The sequence below is a fragment of the Hippopotamus amphibius genome, chromosome 12 (genome assembly GCF_030028045.1).
Source record: "Hippopotamus amphibius kiboko isolate mHipAmp2 chromosome 12, mHipAmp2.hap2, whole genome shotgun sequence".
NCBI lineage: Eukaryota > Metazoa > Chordata > Mammalia > Artiodactyla > Hippopotamidae > Hippopotamus > Hippopotamus amphibius.
Window position 1 is genome coordinate 28588312 of NC_080197.1, and position 17821 is coordinate 28606132.

The window sequence follows — 17821 nt, forward strand, 5'->3', positions numbered from 1 at the left end:
ACTGAGAGAAGCTCTTTGCACACACTGAGCATCATATATTTGCTATTATTATTAGTCTGTGTTCAGTACGAGTTTACTGAGCTGCCTGCTCAATGCCAAGCGCCCTGTGAGGCTCAGGCATAATATAATAGTGAATGAAGAGGATGTGTCTCGACCTTGCAGAGTTCATGCATCCCTGTGTCCCCGGCCACCAGCCCAAGGAGAGACGGAATGGACACTCAGGGCATGAAAGCACATGTGCACAATGGTGCCTGAAGAAGCCTAGAGAGGTACGGTGACTTTGTCAAGACCATACAGTAAATGTGGGACAAAGCCAAGGCTGCAGGTGGGCACATGACAAGGAATGAAGTGGACTCAGCTGCCTGGCAAGGGCTGGCTCTCCAGGGAGATGGGCCAGAGGACACACTGCCCAGGATGCAGCTAGGGGTAGGTTGGGAGAGAGAACAAGGGAGGACCCTTCCAGAGGGAAAGGACTTGCCTGTCCCAACACCTCCTCTCCAACCCCAGATCCCAGCAAGGAGCAGGGGCTCAAAGGGGGAGACGATGGCGAGTGGATGGGGGACTTGGTGACAGGGTGAGGACTGCAGTCAGAGAAGGGGCTTCTGATACAAGCAGGAGGGGACTTCCTGGTAGGGACCCAGCGGGAGAGAGGTGGGGCTTAACCATGGGTGGGGACTTAGCGAGAGAGCTGGAAGTCTGCGAAGAGGATGGGGCTCAGCCGGAGATGAGTGTGTGTACCCTGGGTGAGGGCTCCATAAGGGGGATGGAGGCCCACAGAGGCAACCGAGGATACAGTGGTGTGGGAATGAAGCCTCAGTGACGTCAAGGGTCTTCAGTCAGAGTGTTGGGAGATTGAGGAAGTGATGGGACAGTCAGATGAGGAGTTTGAGGGACTGCATGAGGGGCTGGGGTCCAGGGAGATGATGGGGCCCCGCGAGGGGCCTGGGGTCTCAGAGAGAGAAGGGAACTCTTGGAAGGGGAGAAGGGAACTCTTGGAAGGGGACAAGGGTTCGCAGTCCTGCAGGGGTCTGAAATCTGCAGAGCCAGCCCTCAGGGCGGGCGGGCGCCCCCCCACTCTCGTGTCACCCCCGCCCCCCAACTGCGGCGCAGGCGCCAACCCAACCAGCTTCTGCTCTGCTCGCCTTCCCGCTCCCGCTCGGCGGAGACTGCGGACAGAGAGGTGAGCTCAGCCCTTCTCCACGCGCGGCCCGACCCCTACCCCTGCCGCATCCCCAGCCCGGCCGTGTCCCGTCTCCGGAAGGACGGCGGCGCTCCAGCCCTGGTGTGCCTCGGTCTTTGGGAGGTAGGGTCTCAGAGAAGTAGCAGAGGTCTCTCCAGCCCCAAAGCCCCAGACTCTTCAGGGTTAATAGGCTGGGCGGAGGCCTCAGAGGACAAGACCCCACCCACCCCTCAGCTGAAAAGCCATTCCCACCCCCTCTCTGCCTCAGTTTCCCTCTAGGGGAAAGGATGCACTTAATCTCGACCAGGGAACCGGTGGTCCGGTTGGAAACAGTGTGCGGTAGGGGGCGGGAGAAATTGGCCTGCTTTCCCTGGCCTCACCACCACCCCCCGCCTCCTCCCCCAGGACAGCGCCCCTTCCCTGAGCGACACTGGACGCTGGAATCTGGGGTCTGGGGGTCTGGGAAGGAGAACTGAGTGAGGCCCCATAAAGGCGAGAGATTCCATTCATCTTCGGGCCCTCGCTTCTGTCACCGCTCGTCTCTTCGCCGCAGCCTCTACCCCTCGGACCCCCTCCTCTTCCCGTTCCCTTCTCACGGAGCTCCTCCCGCATCTCGCCTAAGGACAGCTCCCCAGTGGTTCCTATGGCAACCCTGGTCCGGGGTCCTCGGCATCCTCTCCCTCCCTCCCCCAGACCTCCAGTCCTGCCTCCCTGCAACCCTAAGAGGAGGAGGAGGGGCAAGAACGAGGGGCAGGCAGCGTCAAGGTCACCTTCCTGCTCTGATGCCAGCAGGATCGGGTGATGTATATTTGGAGGAGAGGGACAGTGAGTGGCGGGGGAGGAGCTAACCCAGGCCTCTAATCCCTGAGCTCCCTCGCCACCCTGTCCCCTAGGATCGTCCATTAGTGGTCTTTGCACTGATGCCCACTGCCCCACCGCGCGAGTTTCAGGCTCCTCACCCCGGCCTCCTCCTGGGGCGGTTCCCGCTCTGACCACACCCTCTGCAGCGCCCCACCCCTGCCCCTCCCTCATTCTCTCCCCCACACCCGCGCCATTTCTTCCCCCTCTTCCTTCTCTGTCTTTCGCTTTTGATCTCTGCCTTTCCCCATTGCCTGTGAATGGGGGGGTGGGGTGGGGGGTGTCTTTTACCCCTTTTCCCTTTCTCCCCCTGAGTTTTCGGTGAGGGCTGTGGAGAGCTGTGATTTATAGACAGACTTTAACGCAGCACTTCTGTGTGCTGGTGTAGATCCATAGAATCACCCCCAACACACACTGTGGCTGCGTGTGTGTGTGTGTGTGTGTGTGTGTGTGTGTGTGTGTGTGTGGCTGCATGTGTGTGTGTACATGGTATGTCTGAGTGTCTGTCTCTTTGTGCTGTGTGTCTAGCTCTACATGTCTCTATGTGGTATATGTGGCCTGTCTGTATGTATCTCTTTGTGGTGTTTGTGTGTCTGTGTTGGTATATGTGTATGTTCATCTATCTGTGTATGTCTCTGGTGTGTGTGTGTGTGTGTGTGTGTGTGTATGTTTCTCTGTGCTGTGTGTTTCTGTGCTGGTGGGTCTCTCTACACAGGGATTTAAAGGCTGCATCTGGAAAGGAGAGGGGTCTAGACATTTGTCTTATCCTTCAGTGTAAGCACATTGCTTCATTTTGTTTGAAGCTGCTCAGAGGCACTGAGGGCCATCATGGGAATGGGGGAGGGGGAGCCCAGTCCTTCCCCAGCATCCCCCACCCCCTTTGCTTTTAGTCCTAAGGATGTGTGGATACACAAGTACCTTCCATTCCCTAGGCCTCAGTGTCTCCATTTGTGAAAAGAAAGGTCCTTAGATGTTTCTCTAGAAATCTAATCTTGAGCCTAGGAGCCCCTAAGCCTGAGGGCCCCTGACTTTCACCTGTGGAGTCAAGATTCCTTGGGACTTGGAGATTATTGCCTTCTGAGGGGCAGCCCTTGGGAGGAATCTTTTAGGACCTTGCGGCTTGGGGAGCTCTATCCAATTGGACAAGTGTCAGCCATGACAGTTAACCCCCAGAGTACCATGAAAGGCAGGGCAATTAAGGGGAAGAGGTTTGGAGAGGAGATGGGGATGAGGAGCTCTCACTCTAGACATGGGGCTCAAGAAGTTCAGGATGAAATAATAGTGAAGAAATTACAGTACTAATAATCACAGAAGCTATCATTTCTTGGCACTGGACACAATAACTGTATGAAGCAGGTAAGATTATCAGCTCCGTATTACAGATGAGGAAACGGAGGCTAGAGAGGTGAAAGCACTTGTTGGATGTCACACAGCCAGGAAGCGGTGATCCTGGATTCCAATCCAGGCAGTCAGGCTCCAGAACCCACAGTGCCAGCCACTGGGTGGCCTCCAGAGTAAACATGCACATCTATTGCCACCAACAATTACCAGGCTGTGGGCTAAGCACTCAGTTCACTGGCTCATCTTCAGTATACTCAGCGAAAGACAGGCCAGGGTTCCAGAAGGCCAGGCTCTGCTATGAGAGTGAGGTCTCCAAAATGGGTGGAGGGGTGAAAGCAGCAGAAAGATTCAGGGGGCCTCAGAGCGTCACCATGGGCAATGCTCACTGACCCCTCCCTCTGTCCACTGCACCTGGCCTACCCCACAGGGACCCAGGATGCCAAGCTGTGACCATCCCTGTGGCTGCAGCCGAGGCCCCGATGTGGAAGACGGCAAGTGGTATGGGGTCCGCTCCTATCTGCACCTCTTCTACGAAGACTGTGCAGGTACCACCCTCAGTGATGACCCTGAGGGGCCTCCCGTACTGTGTCCTCACCAACCTTGGCCCTCACTTTGCTGGAAGGTAAGGTGGTAGGAGGAGCAATTCCTGTGATTTCCTGTGGTTTCAGGGAGGAGGTGGGGTCAGTGGATAGAAATGGACTGTGCAGCAGTTGGGAGTCTTGTACGTTCAAGCAACAGGAAACTCAACTCAAATGAGTTTCAGCAACAAAGGGAAAATACTGCTTATTTTATAGAAGAGACCAGAGGTTGGGTGCCTTCAGGCAAAGTTCAGTCTGGCAGTTCAAACCATCACACTGAGGATTCAAGATTTCCTTCAGGCTCCCCATGGAACCCTCATCCTTGCAGCCCATTAGCTTCAGAGTCTCCCCACGTGTTCTCCAAATGACTGCTCCTATGCTGACCGTCAGTCTCTCACTCCACACCATCCAAGGGAAATCAGAAGTTCCTCCAGAAAAGAAACAACGCTTTTCACTTCCAGAAGTCCTGGCAAGGATTGCATTGGCTCTGATTGGTCACTTGCCCAACCCTGAACTAATTACTATGGCCAGAGGGATGGTATATGCTGACTGGCAGAAAGAAGGACTCACCTCACTCAAATCTTCCTGTGGCTTCCCAATGATATATTGGGGGACTGTTGCCATGGCAGTGGAAGACGTGAGAGAAATGAACAGTTGATGTCCATACCAGCCACGGAGAGTGGTCAGTTAGGGAGCACCATGTGGGGAAAGGCATGGAGGTGGCAGTGAGCTGGGTCCCTACAATGCTCTTTCATAAATACTGTAGGAAGCTTGAGACAGAGGGTCCCTTCTCTTCGTTCTGGTGGGAAGGTGAGGTGTCAACCTGCACAGTGAATGCACAACCTCAGGCCAGGTGTGCAGAGGATGCCAGGAGAGGAACTGCCCTCCGTGCCTGGGGTGATCAGGGAAGACTTCCAGAAGAAAGTATGTGTTTTAAAATTTTGAGCATCTTCTTATTGCCAAGCAGTGTGCAAGGATCTTGGGGACACAGAATTTAAGACAATGTGATCCCTCTCTTTGAGGAGCTCCTAGCTTTGGTTCATTTAGTCATTTTGCAAACATTCACTCAGCTGTTGCTTTATACCAGCATCGTGCTAGGCAGGAAGACACCTCGGGAGCCCAAACAGACAGTCTCTGATCTCATGGCTTTCCTGGCACTCAGTCCAGTGTAGCAGGCAGATGTCACTTACATAGTAACTAAAGTATACATCCGAGTGTGCACCAAGGTGAGTGCACCTTTTTTTTTTTTTTTCGGTTCAAACTCATTTCCCTTTTACTAAAGTCCAAGTTACGTTGCATGGTTTGGTACTCAACAAAGGAAACCTTGTTCAAATAAGGTAATATGTTATCATCAGTATTTCCAGGTGTTTGTTTACAATCAAGTAGCATTATCAATAAATCCTTGGGAAGCCCATCCATGGGGTTTACACTTTGTCAAGGCCCAGTTCCTCTGGAGTCAAGAGTCCCAGTTCATTCAAAGTTGGTCTCCGTTCCTGGATGACATAGCGGTAGATTTCCTTATGAGGTCCTGCACAGCATTTGCGTGAGTGCAGAGCAGAGGACTTGACCCAGTCCAGGGGCATCCTGGAAGGCTTCCCTGAGAAGGTGAGGTTTGAGATGCACGTGATCTGAGGGGTGTGTAGAAGTTAACCTGACAGAGGGATAGAGGTGGAGAGAGGGTAGATGGGACAGGAGAATAAGATGGGACCCACATGACAATGGAGTGGGACTCAAGGCTACGTGGGAGCCGAAAGGGAAATTCATCCAGAGGCCTCAAGATTTCAAATAGAACATGACAGTTTGTGCCCCTTGTCAGTTAGATGCTAGCAGGTGTGTCTATGATCCCATCTCTTAAGGTTGGACCAAGGGGTTACCTTTAAGTCCAGTTGGGATCCAAGGTGATCCCTTGGCCTGGGACCCCAGCTGACCCTGACTGCCTCCCAATCTGTCTGCTTCTCTCCAGATCAGCTTATCCTCTGGTACCCTGCTTCTGCTGCTGGGTGTGGCAGCCCTGACCACAGGCTATGCAGTGCCCCCCAAGATGGAGGGCATCGGAGAAGGCGAGTTCCTGGTGTTGGATCAGCGGGCAGCTGACTACAACAGGGCCCTGGGCACCTGCCGCCTGGCGGGCACAGTGCTCTGTGGGGCAGCCGGGATCCTGCTGGCCATCTGCATGTTCTGGGCCATGACTGGCTGGCTGAACCAGGACACCAAGGCAGAACCCTTGGACACTGAAGCTGATGGCCACGTGGAGGTCTTCGGGGATGAGCTGGAGCAGCAGTTGTCCCCCATCTTCCACGATGCCAGTGGCCGGTCTTGGTTCTCAACACCTGCCAGCCACTTTGGGCAATCCTCTGTGCAGACCATCCAGCCCAAGCGGGACTTTTGAGCTGTGCACATGGCCAGAGGAGAAGCCAGACATGGCGGTCTGGACCCTTCCTCCTCACCACCACATCCCACCCTCCTACTATCTTCCTAACTTCTCCCTCTCAATGTGGCCCCTTCCATCTAAGCCCCCAGAAGGCTCAACTCCAGGTCAGAAAAGCTGGAGCCTCATCTCTGTGTCTCTCCCCAGGGGTAGGGCCCTAACTCCTCCAAGATGCCAGCCTTCCCCGAGTTTCCCCAAAACTTCCCACCCACTCCTCATTTCCAAGGCTGTATAGGGGCAGAAAACGTCTCCCTCAATTTATCCCCTCTTTCCTCTGTATGACTTGGGCAAGCCCCTTACCCTTTCAGACCATTGGTTCCTGCCTCTGTACTATGAGAGGTTTGGACCAGATTCTAGAGTTCCAGGTCTTTCTTTTTCTCCCCAGGATATAAGCATTACCCTCCATTGGCACAGATAGGGGGAAGGGTAGCAGGGTCGTTCTCAACCGCTGACCCCTCCCTCTGTCCGCTATAGCAGGAGGCCTCAGGATGGGTCAAAGATGCTCACCTGGACCAGGATGGTGCGAAAACATTTACCCCCTACAGTATGTTTTCTTTGCATTTTGGCATCAGAGCCCCTCAGTCCACCCCATCCCGAGATATTACTGGCCCCAGTTTACAGATGAGGTGGTTGAGGGAGGCTGGCATCTGCAGGAACTCGGACCCACACCCGTAGCCTCCTGGCACAGATCTTGTTCTACAGCTGGAGCAAGACCCCACACCGTCCTGGTTTCCAGGGGACCCCCAGAGGTGGCGCAGGTTGGGCCCAGAGAGATTAGCTGATGCCTAATGGTCCCAGGTGGCTCAGAACATACTTTGGAAAGGCATTTAAATGGTCTCTAAGAGCCAGGGGGCAGGAGAACTGGGATGTCTTTGCCCCTCAGAGTCCACCCACCTAGAAACCATCACCCACAGGTCCAGACCTCACCCTGTAACAATTGCGCCCTCGTGAGGCCGCGGCCCGTCCATCCTGTAGGCTCCCCGGCCAGAGGCATCATCTCTATTTTTTTGCCACTAGGGGGAGCTCCAAGACAGCTGGAGAGAGATGCCCTAGGATTACGCCTCTACATCCCCTCTCAGTCTCAAGAGGGCGGCGGCCCTCTTGGTCGGGTCCTCAGTCCTCCTCCACCTGGCAGGCCCTACTGCCCCTCCCCATCCTGTGCCCTTCCACCCCACCCCCTCTTCCCTTTCAATAAACAGCTGAGATGGATACTGACCTTGCTTTTCTTCTCCCTGACCACCGGGGCTTGGGGAGGGAAGAAAGAGACTGTTAGGAGCACCTGCTGTGTGCTGGGCACTTAAATCCATTATTTTTCATTTGCTCCTCATGATCATCCTTTGAGAAAGTGGCTGATTATCTTCATTTTACAGATGAGGTGAGAAATTTCTCAGCCATCTTGACAAACTTCTGTTCCCACCCCTGAGAGGGATGTGAAGAGTGGATTCTGAGAGCTGGAGCTGGAGCCAAAGATGGGATCTTCTCCAGGAAGATAAGAACAGTTAACCTGCACCGGCACTCACTGGGGGCCAGGCCCTGTTCTCAGGGCCTTACAGATATGAGTTCATTTAACCTTGACAACGACCTATGAGATGGGGACTATTATCCCCAAATCTCACTCCCAGACTCCAGGCTTGGATTTCCACCTGAATTCACCTACATGTTGAATCTCCACTCATCTATCCTGAACGGGTCTGCTCTCCACCCCTGCCCCTCCAGACCCATCCCTCCTAAGCTGCCCACCCCTGAGAGAATGGCAGCTCCAGCCAAAGCCTTGCAGTCATCCTTGACTCCCCTCTTTCCTCACTGCCTGAATCCAAGTCCTGTCAACTCACCTTTGGAGACGCATTTGGTTCCTCAGTGCTTCTCACCATCCTCAAGGCCAGCTCCCTGGCCTGAGCCACCAGCACCTCTCATCTGGATTATCGCACCTGCTTCTCCCTGGTCTCCCGGCTTCCTGCTTCTGTGTGCGCACACACACACACACCACACACACCACACACCAGACACACCACACCCTCCCCACCCCCCCATACACACACCACACACACCACCGCACACCCCCACCCCCCCACACCACACCCCCCCACACACACCCCCTGCACACACACCACACACACCCCACACCCCACACAAACACCCCCCACACACACACCACACGCACACACACCCCACACACACCCACGCCCACACACACACCACACACACACACCACACACACACACACCCCCCACACACACACATCACACGCACACACACCACACACACCCCACACCCCACACAAACACCCCACACACACACACCACACGCACACACACCACACCCTCCCCACCCCCCCATACACACACCACACACCACAACACACGCACACACACCACACACACCCCACACACACACATCACACGCACACACACCCCACACACCCCACACACCCACGCCCACACACACACCACACACACACCACACACACACACACCCCACACACACCACACACATAGCACACACACCCCACACCACACACACACCACACACACACACCACACATACCACACACATACCACACACCACCCCCCACACACACACATACCACACACACCACACACACACACACACACACAGAGTCTAGTCTTTACAGAGCAGTCACACAGATCCTGGATAACATAGGTTAGGTGGTGTCCCCTCTCTGCTTGGAACACTCCCACCTCACTCGGAGTAAAAGCCCTGTGGCCTGCAAGGCCTGACGCGATTTGCTGACACCCTTCTCCCACTTTCTGTCCCTGTGTCCTCAGCTCCCACCACTTTCCCCTTCCTGTCTCCTCACCAGCCAGACCGGCCTCCTGGTTGTTTCCTCCAACATCAAGCCTGGCTCCTGCCTGAGGCCTTTGCCTAGCTGTTCCCTGCTGGTGTGTTCTTCCCCAGTTCAGCGCTTGCTCAATCCCCACACCTCCTTCAAGTCTTTGTGCAAATGTCACCTTCTCAGTGAGCCTCTCCCTGAGCAGCCTATTTTAAAAGGTAACCATGCCCCCATTCCCTGTTCCCTGTGTATTTTGGGTTTTTGCTTTCCTGAAGCATTTATCACTTTTCAAATACCAGCTAATTTACCTCTGTGTTATATCATCGTTTGTCACCTCTCTACCCCTGCCACTATATGTGCTCTACAAGCGCAAGGATCTTTGCTTGCTTTGTTTCCTGACATCTCCCAAATGCCTACAACAGTGCCTGCCGCATAGTAGATGCGCAATGGAAATGTGCTGAATAAATGAAACCTAATTTTATAGATGAGGACAGTGAGGCTTAGAGAGACATTAAGCCCACTTGCCCAAGGTCATCAAGGAAACGCAGAGCTGGGATTCAAATGTAGGTAGGCAGCTTGAGGCCACAGCTTGGGCCCCTATGCTATGTTGCCCCTTGGTTTGAATGCCCAGAGCTGGGGGCACAACATGAAGTGCCCACAAATGTGCCCAGGTGTTTGTTGCTGTGTGGAAATGTGAGCAGAGTAGGAATTTTGTTGTTGTTATTGTTGTTTTGGCTGCATTGGGTCTTCGCTGCTGCGCTCAGGCTTTCTCTAGTTGCAGCGAGCGGGGGCTACTGTTCATTGCAGTGCATAGGCTTCTCAGTGTGGTGGCTTCTCTTGTTGCGGAGCACAAACTCTAGGCACGTGGGCTTCAGTAGTTGCCGCACGCAGGCTCAGCAGTTGTGGCACGCAGGCTCTGGGGTGCATGGGCTTCAGTAGTTGTGGTACACAGGCTTTTACATGCTCTGAGGCATGTAGGATCTTCCCAGACCAGGGCTTGAACCCATGTCCCCTGCAAATGGCAGGCGGATCCTTAACCACTGTGCCGTCAGGGACGTCCCGAGCACAGTATTAATAGTTTTTGGGTTTTTTTGTTTTCCTCAGAGAAGTTAGGCATCCAAAATTTTATATGAGATGTATCTATTTTTAAGCATTAGTATCTGTTTCAAAATCTGACTGAGCACTGCTCAGGATAAATATTCACGGGGACAGCTTCAACCCCTGAGCTGCTGTGTGTGACCTCTGACCTGGCTGTTCTGGGTTAGCTCCCACAGCTGATCAGGACCAGGGGTAGAACTTCGCACAGACAAAATACCCAGAAAGTGGCTGTAGCACCACTCCAGAATATCTATATAAGCTTTCCTTTCCAGCTGCCACATTGGAAGCCAACCCTTGTCTGTAACTGCAGTAAATCTCAGGCCTCCACATGGCCCCATTCCCATAGAGCATCCCATTTTGGAGAAGCAGAATCCAGTAACCAAAATTAATCCCCAGTAATGCCAACTGTCACTGGAATCCTAGAAGAATGTTGAAGGAGGTTTACTCTCATCCTTTGCTAGTGGGGCTGTGTACTGGGTTGAACAGTGTTTCACAAAAGTTCATATCCACCTGGAATCTGTGAACATGACCTTATTTGGAAATAAGGTCTTTGCAGCTATAATAAAGTCAAAATGAGGCCATATTGGATTAGGATGAGCCCTAATCCAATAACTGGTGTTCTAATAAGAAGAGGGAAACTTCGGGACTTCCCTGGTGGTGCAGTGGTTAAGAATCTGCCTGCCAATGCAGGGGACACAAGTTCGATCCCTGGGCTGGGAAGATCCCACGTGCCGCAGAGCAACTAAGCCTGTGCACCACAGCTATTGAGCCTGCGCTCTAGAGCCAGCAAGCCACAACTACTGAGCCCACATGGCACAACTACTGAAGCCCACATGCTCAGAGCCTGTGCTCCGCAGCAAGAGATGCCACCGCAATGAGAAACCCATGCACCTCAATGAAGAGCAGCCCCTGCTCGCCACAACTAGAGGAAGCTATCGTGCAGCAACAAAGACCCAACACAGCCAATAAAAAATAAATAAATAAATAAATTAATTAATTAAAAAGTTAAGTTTCAAGGTGTGGCCCCTTATAATACATATTTTAAAAAAAAAAGAAGAGGGAAACTTGGATATGACACATCCAGAGGGAAGACAGCCATATGAAGATAGAGGCAGAGGCTGGAGTGATGTGTCTACAAGCCAAGGGACACCTAGGGTTGCTTGTAACAGCCAGAAGCTAGAAGAGGCAAGGAAGGATTCTTTCCTAGAGACTTCAGAAGAAGGGTAGCTTGCTGACACCTTGATTTCAGACTTCTAGCCTCCAGAACTGTGAAAGAGTAAGTTTTTGTTATTTTAGTTTATGGTACTTTGTACAGCAGCCCTAGGAAACTAATACAGGATGTAAACTGGTGCAGCCTACAAGAGAGGCAGTTTGGCAACATCAAAATGGAAAGTACACGTGCCCTTTGACCCCTCCGTCTTGTGCTGGTAGATCTGTAGGTTCAATTCTACATGTTGGAACACTGCAGCATTGTAACAGAAAACATTTGGAAACAACCCATGTGTTTATTGATAGGAGACTAGTTAATAAATCATGGTAGATTTACATACTGGGACACTATGTAAAAGAATGAGAAAGCACTTTATGTACTGATCTCCAGGTTAAATTGTTAGGTGAAAAGGTGCAAGGTGCACAGCACTATGACTACCTTTAAACCACTTGTGTAAAAAGAAGAATAGTTATGGGCATTGCTGGTATATGTGTAAAATCTCTCGATTTTGGTTGCTTTTGGGGAGGGCACTGGGGACTAGGTGGCTGGGCGGGGGTGGGAGGAACCCTTGCACCACATGCTCCTTCACCCATTTTGAATTTCGAACCATGTGAATGTATTATTATATTTTTAAAAATATTTAACCTTAAAATTTTTAAAATAATATAATTGATTGAATAAACTTAATAAATGGGGGAGAAGGGACAAATCTTCCTTGCAGAAGAATTTTTTTTTTTACTTTTTGGCTGCACCGTGAGTTGTGTGGTATCTTGGTTCCTTGACCAGAGATCTAACCCACAACCCCTGCAATGGAAGCGCAGAGTCTTAACCTCTGGACAGCCAGGGAAGTCCCGCAGAAAAGTTTTTAATTAACAAATACAGAAGGATTGAGACAAATAGGAAAATCGCCCTGAGCACACTACAGTAATCATTGGTACAGGCAAAATCCACCTGAATGCTAAAATGAGCGGGTAAAACTTTCAGGTGAAACAGCAGATATGCGTAGTGTCAAAGTATCCCCCCTCCAAATATTTATTAACTTCCACGGGAGGTTTAACATGTGTCCACAGATCCTTTGATGTTCCAACCTCCAGGCTGTGAAGCTTAGTTCCCCTCCCCTTGAGTGTGAGCTGGACTTGGCAACTTGCTTTCTGAATGTGGAAAGGGAAAAACAGTGACTTCACAGCAGAGAAATCTGGCAGGCACTACCTTAAGCAAATGATCAAGTTTCGCATCTCCAATAACAAGTTTAGTTGATTTTATGGACCCCCTGAAACAATGTCATGAAAAGCACACTTCACCTGTGTCATGTTGTTCCTCCAAATCCATAACTTCAGCCTAATCACGGGAAAACCCAAATTGAAGGACATTCAATTGAAGGACAAAACATGTGACAAGCACGCTTCAAAAGAGTCAAGGTCACAAAAACAAGGAAAGGTCAAGAAACTGTCATCGACTGCAGAAGAGCAAGGAGACGTGGCTGAAGGGTATATAGAAACCCTCTGTACTGTCTTTGCAACTCCTCTATGTCTAAAATTATTTCCAAAAGAAAGTTTAAAAAAATAATACAAATATTTTGGTGAAGATGGAGTAACAGGAATCAGGTTCATCCTTCCACCTGCAAGAACTAAGGAATGGACCAGGAAACCAATGCAGAGAGGAGCCCTACAATCGCCCCAGCTGACTCTCTGAGTTTCCAGGCCACAGCATAGATTTCCATTCTCTGTCTCAATAAGTGAAAAAACAGAAAATCAGTAAGGGTATGGAAGACTTGAACAACGCTATCAACCCCCTTGATTTGATTGACATTTGTAGGGTGCATCCCCCAACAGCCCCAGAATACATAAGGCTTTGGACCTCAGTGGCTTCTGGAGACCCAAGGGGCGCTCCGGGGCACTAAATGGACTCAGAGCCGATAGCTGCCTCAATGGCGCCCTCTGGTGTTCATGCAAGGTGATGGCAGCTCAGCAGCTTGATGCCTTCCCTCTACCTGTTTCCGCCAGCCTGCATGCCCTCTCCTCTCTGAGGTGGAGAGATCTGGGAGAGGGAGGGAGGCTGATGGGCAGGGTCCACCCCTTTTTATCCCAGAGCCTGAGCACCCAACGCATAGCCACCCAGAGGCTGCTCCTCCCTCCTGCGGGTTTGCATCCCCACCCCCATCTCTACTGGGGAGGGGCGGGGTGTCCAGGTTACTTCTCAAATCCAGATTCTCCACCTCAGCCCCTACCGGATCAGAGAAGGGGTGACCTGGAGACACTGCCTGCCTCTGGGGGTGCTGTGCCAAGGCAGGGAGCTGAGATGCCCCAGGGTGAAAGGGAGAAACGAAGGGATATTCATATTGATGGGGAGGTGTTAGCAAAGGCGGGGTGAGAGAGAGCCCACCGCCGTGGGGAGTCCAGGAGGTGGGCGCTCAGCAGTATTCACGCCCCAAACTCTCCATCCCAAATGGAGCGTGGGCTGGGAGTGAGGCAGCGCTCTGCTGGGGTTCCGGTCTCTGCGTGAGCCTGGGCGTTTCTTCACCTCCGAGTTTCTCTGTTTCTAAAATAGGGACAATAAGGATACAGCCGTGCTTGGCACCTAGAAGTGCCCGATAAATGCCAGCTGTTGTCAGGGAAGAGAAGAAATCTTAGGTTCAAAATTAGCTGGCAATGCTCAGGTGCTAATCGGGGATGACTCAGACACAGTCCTGGCCCTCCAAGGACTCACAGTCTAGAGGACAGGACAGTCCTGCAGGCGGACGACGGCAGTATCATAGAGCCAGTGCTGTAACTGAAGGACGAGGTATCACAGAGGACAGACGCAGGGAGAGTCCGAGAGCAGCACACCCCGCCCTGGTCTGCGCCAGGCTCTGGACTCACCACTTCACATCAACTACCTCTTTTGGTCCTCAGACCTCCATAACATGGTTACCATTATCTCCGATTCCCCCGAAAGGAAACTAGGCACAGAGAGTTGAAGCATCCAGCCCAAGGTCGCACAGGTGAGATCTGAACCCCAACAGCCCAACTCCAGAATATCCCATAACATAGGCATCCACAGTTGCAGAAATGACCCGGTCCCCACAGATTCTACCAGCTAGCCAACCTGGTAAGGGAGGGGCTCGTACTCATAACCCCTCACAGGTCCACACAGACGCAGGCAAGCATCTGCGTGTCTACCCAGATAAACACTAATTCCTGCTATGATGGAAGCTCAGAAAACCCTCTGGAAACCGCCCCCAGGAATGGTGTGCATTATTGGAAAAAGTAATCAGCCCAAATGACCTCACCAACGCATGTATCCCTATGTACACTGTTGGGCCCATACACCAGCCCTTGAATAAACATGTTATACGAGTGGGTACACACCAATATACACTCATGTGCACTCCCAACAGGCTGTAAGTTATGATGATGACATCCTGTAGATATACTGACACACTCAGTGTGTATTTGCATGTATTCTACTATTGATTTTTTTTTAGCTGCCACGTCTATTGAGCATCTACTATGTGTAAGTAAAGATAAGGCTCAGAGAAGTGACGTGTCTTGCCCAAGATCACACAGCTACTAAACAGCTGGGATTCAAACCCTGGTCCTGTGATACTAGGAAGTGGAATCTCTCTCCACTGCTGTGCAGGTATGTTCATGAGTGAACAGATATGCTGTGGTGGGATTCCCATATTGACATTCCCTGTGACCTTGGACACATCACATTCTGTTCCAGGCCACATCATCGCATATCTGTTCACAGGTGTGCTCCATGGGTGTGTGCGGTGATGGGACCAGTGAGTCTGGTCTCACTCCAAGTCTCAGCCCAGGTTGGCGTCAACCGAGGGCTGCAAGCTTCCTGTCTCAGCCTCGCCAAGCCCCAGAGCATATGATTCAAAGCCAAGCCCTGGGCATCAGGCCATCAGGAGCCTAACTATGGAAGAACTCATAGGGTTTCATAAGCATCTGGCCCAGGACGTGTGGTCAGGGCCAGGAGGAGGGAGGAAAACAGGATGTCCACAGGGTGTGCGCCCGGGTGGGGTCCAGGACCAGGTTTGTCAGGAGAAGAACTGCCAAGACTTGGCATCTAATGAGCACTTCATGGATGCAGGCTGTAGGAGGGAGGGAGCAGCACTGCCCCATCTTGGAGGCCCTGGGTGAGTGAGTGAAGGAAGGAAGGAAGGGGTAATGAGTTAATGATGGAAAGAAGAAGGTAGTGAATTTATTGTCTCCACAAGTCTTGAGTGCCTTCGCAGGGCTGGGCCTGGGCTGGGCACTGGGATGCTCGGTGAACAGGGCTGACACACTCCTGCCTTGCAAAACTGAGACACAGCCTGGTGTCTGCCAATGCGTGTGTCCCCGTGAGCACAAGCGCAGCCTCCTCCTTCTTCCCCTCCCAGGCCTCCACTTGCCCCTGTCCTGCCTACATTGAAGCTGCTCCTTCCAATCAGCTTGCACCCTGGACCCCAGGGCTAAAGACCTCCCAGCAGAGAGACCCCCCGTGGCCCTCAGCGTGGACCTCTCCACCAGGAGCCCTGGAGTTGTGAGGAACACACACAGCCCCAATCCTCCTCCCTAATGCCATGTGCAAGGGGTGTGCCCAGGCACATGTCCCGCATCCCAAGCACCACACTCCAAGGAGGCCCAGACAGGTGTGCAAATGACACCTTGGCCACTGAGTCCCCACTCTGGGCACAGGCACTGTGCTAAGAGCTTTGGAGACACACTGACCATCCTGGTGACCTCAGGCATGTCAGACTCTCTGAGCCTCAGCTTCTATCTAAAAACTGGGTTGAGGGCTTCCAAGGTGGCACAGTGGTTGAGAATCCGCCTGCCAATGCAGAGGTCACGGGTTCAATCCCAGCTCCGGGAAGATCCCACATGCCGTGGAGCAACTAAGCCCGTGTGCCAAAAAAAACAAAAAAACAAAAAACTGGGTTGATAATAATCTCTTCCAGTCTTGTCTCAATACATGATGGTTATTTTTCCTCGGTCCTTGTCTTATAGCTATATCGTCTATTCCTCAACTGCACCCACTGGGTCTCACATCCCTGTTTCTCCCACGACACGGCATCACATGGGACTCAAGTAAATACTCACTGTAAGAATTGCTGGACTTCCTAGGTGGCGCAGTGGTAAAGAATCCGCCTGCCAATGCAGGGGACATGGGTTCGAGCCCTGCCCTGGGAAGATTCCACATGCCACGGAGCAACTAAGCCCGTGCGCCACAACTATTGAGCCTGTGCTCTAGAGCCCATGAGCCACAACTACTGAGCGCATGTGCCGCGACTATTGAAGCCCACGCACCCAGGGCCCGTGCTCCACAACAAGAGAAGCCACTACAACAAGGAGCCTGCACACCACAATGAAGAGTAGCCCCTGCTCGCAGCAACTAGAGAAAGCCCACGTGCAGCAATGAAGACCCAACGCAGCCAATAAATAAATAAAATAAAATAAAATAAGAATTGCTGAGTAAAGTTGTTTATTCCTCATAAATAATCATGTTAGCCCCTAGCATTTATATAATCATAATAACCAGCAATTTTGAGCTTTTTTTACATCAGGCATTGTGCTCAGCATTTTGCACTCATTCATTCAACAGTTATTGGGACTTTCCGCGTGGTGCAGTGGTTAAGAATCTGCTTGCCAATGCAGGGGATACAGGTTCGATCCCTGGTCCGAGAAGATCCCACGTGCTGCAGAGCAACTAAGCCCGTGCGCCACAACTACTGAGCCCACATGCTGCAACTACTGAAGCCTGGGTGCCTACAGCCCGTGCTCCGCAACAAGAGAAGCCACCACAATGACAAGCCCGCGCGCTGCAACAGAGAATAGCCCCCGCTTGAGGCAACTAGAGAAAGCCTGCCCACAGCAACAAAGACCCAACTCAGCCAATAAATAAATTTATTTTTTTAAAGTTATTAATTGAACACCTAGTAGGTGCCGGGCTGTACGCTAGACACAGGGTTTGGCATCCCTGCCCTCAGGGTTCTTCCTTTCCAGTGGAGGCAGGAGGGCCAGAAAATAGCAATGTAATACACAGAGGTCATTTCAAACCTTGACAAGTGCTATAAATAAAATAAGACAGAGTTATGGCTTAGAGACAGACCGCGGGAACTGGGGCAGGGCATGGTGCTTGGTGAGTTGTCAGGGAGGGCCTCTCTGAGGAGGTGACATTTGACCTGAGACCTGAAGGAGGAGGAGGAGCCTGAGAAAGTTCCAGACAGATGGAACAACCAAGGCAAAGGCCCCGAGGCAGGAAAAATTTGGTTTGTTCAAGGACTAGAAAGAAAGGAAACGTGGCTGGAGTGGAAGGAGTGAGGTGGGAGGAGGAGATGACTCAGCCAGGCGGGCAGGGGTCTGCTCCT

At 52.0% G+C, this 17821-nt stretch overlaps 1 protein-coding gene across 1 annotated transcript; it reads left to right on the forward strand.

The window, feature by feature from the left end:
• The first annotated feature begins 863 nt into the window (after positions 1-863).
• Positions 864-6346, forward strand: NRSN2 (neurensin 2). The gene is given in 4 exon segments (XM_057704266.1): positions 864-1076; positions 1079-1180; positions 3807-4001; positions 5921-6346. Coding segments are annotated over 4 exon segments (936 nt in total).
• The last annotated feature ends 11475 nt before the right edge of the window (positions 6347-17821 follow it).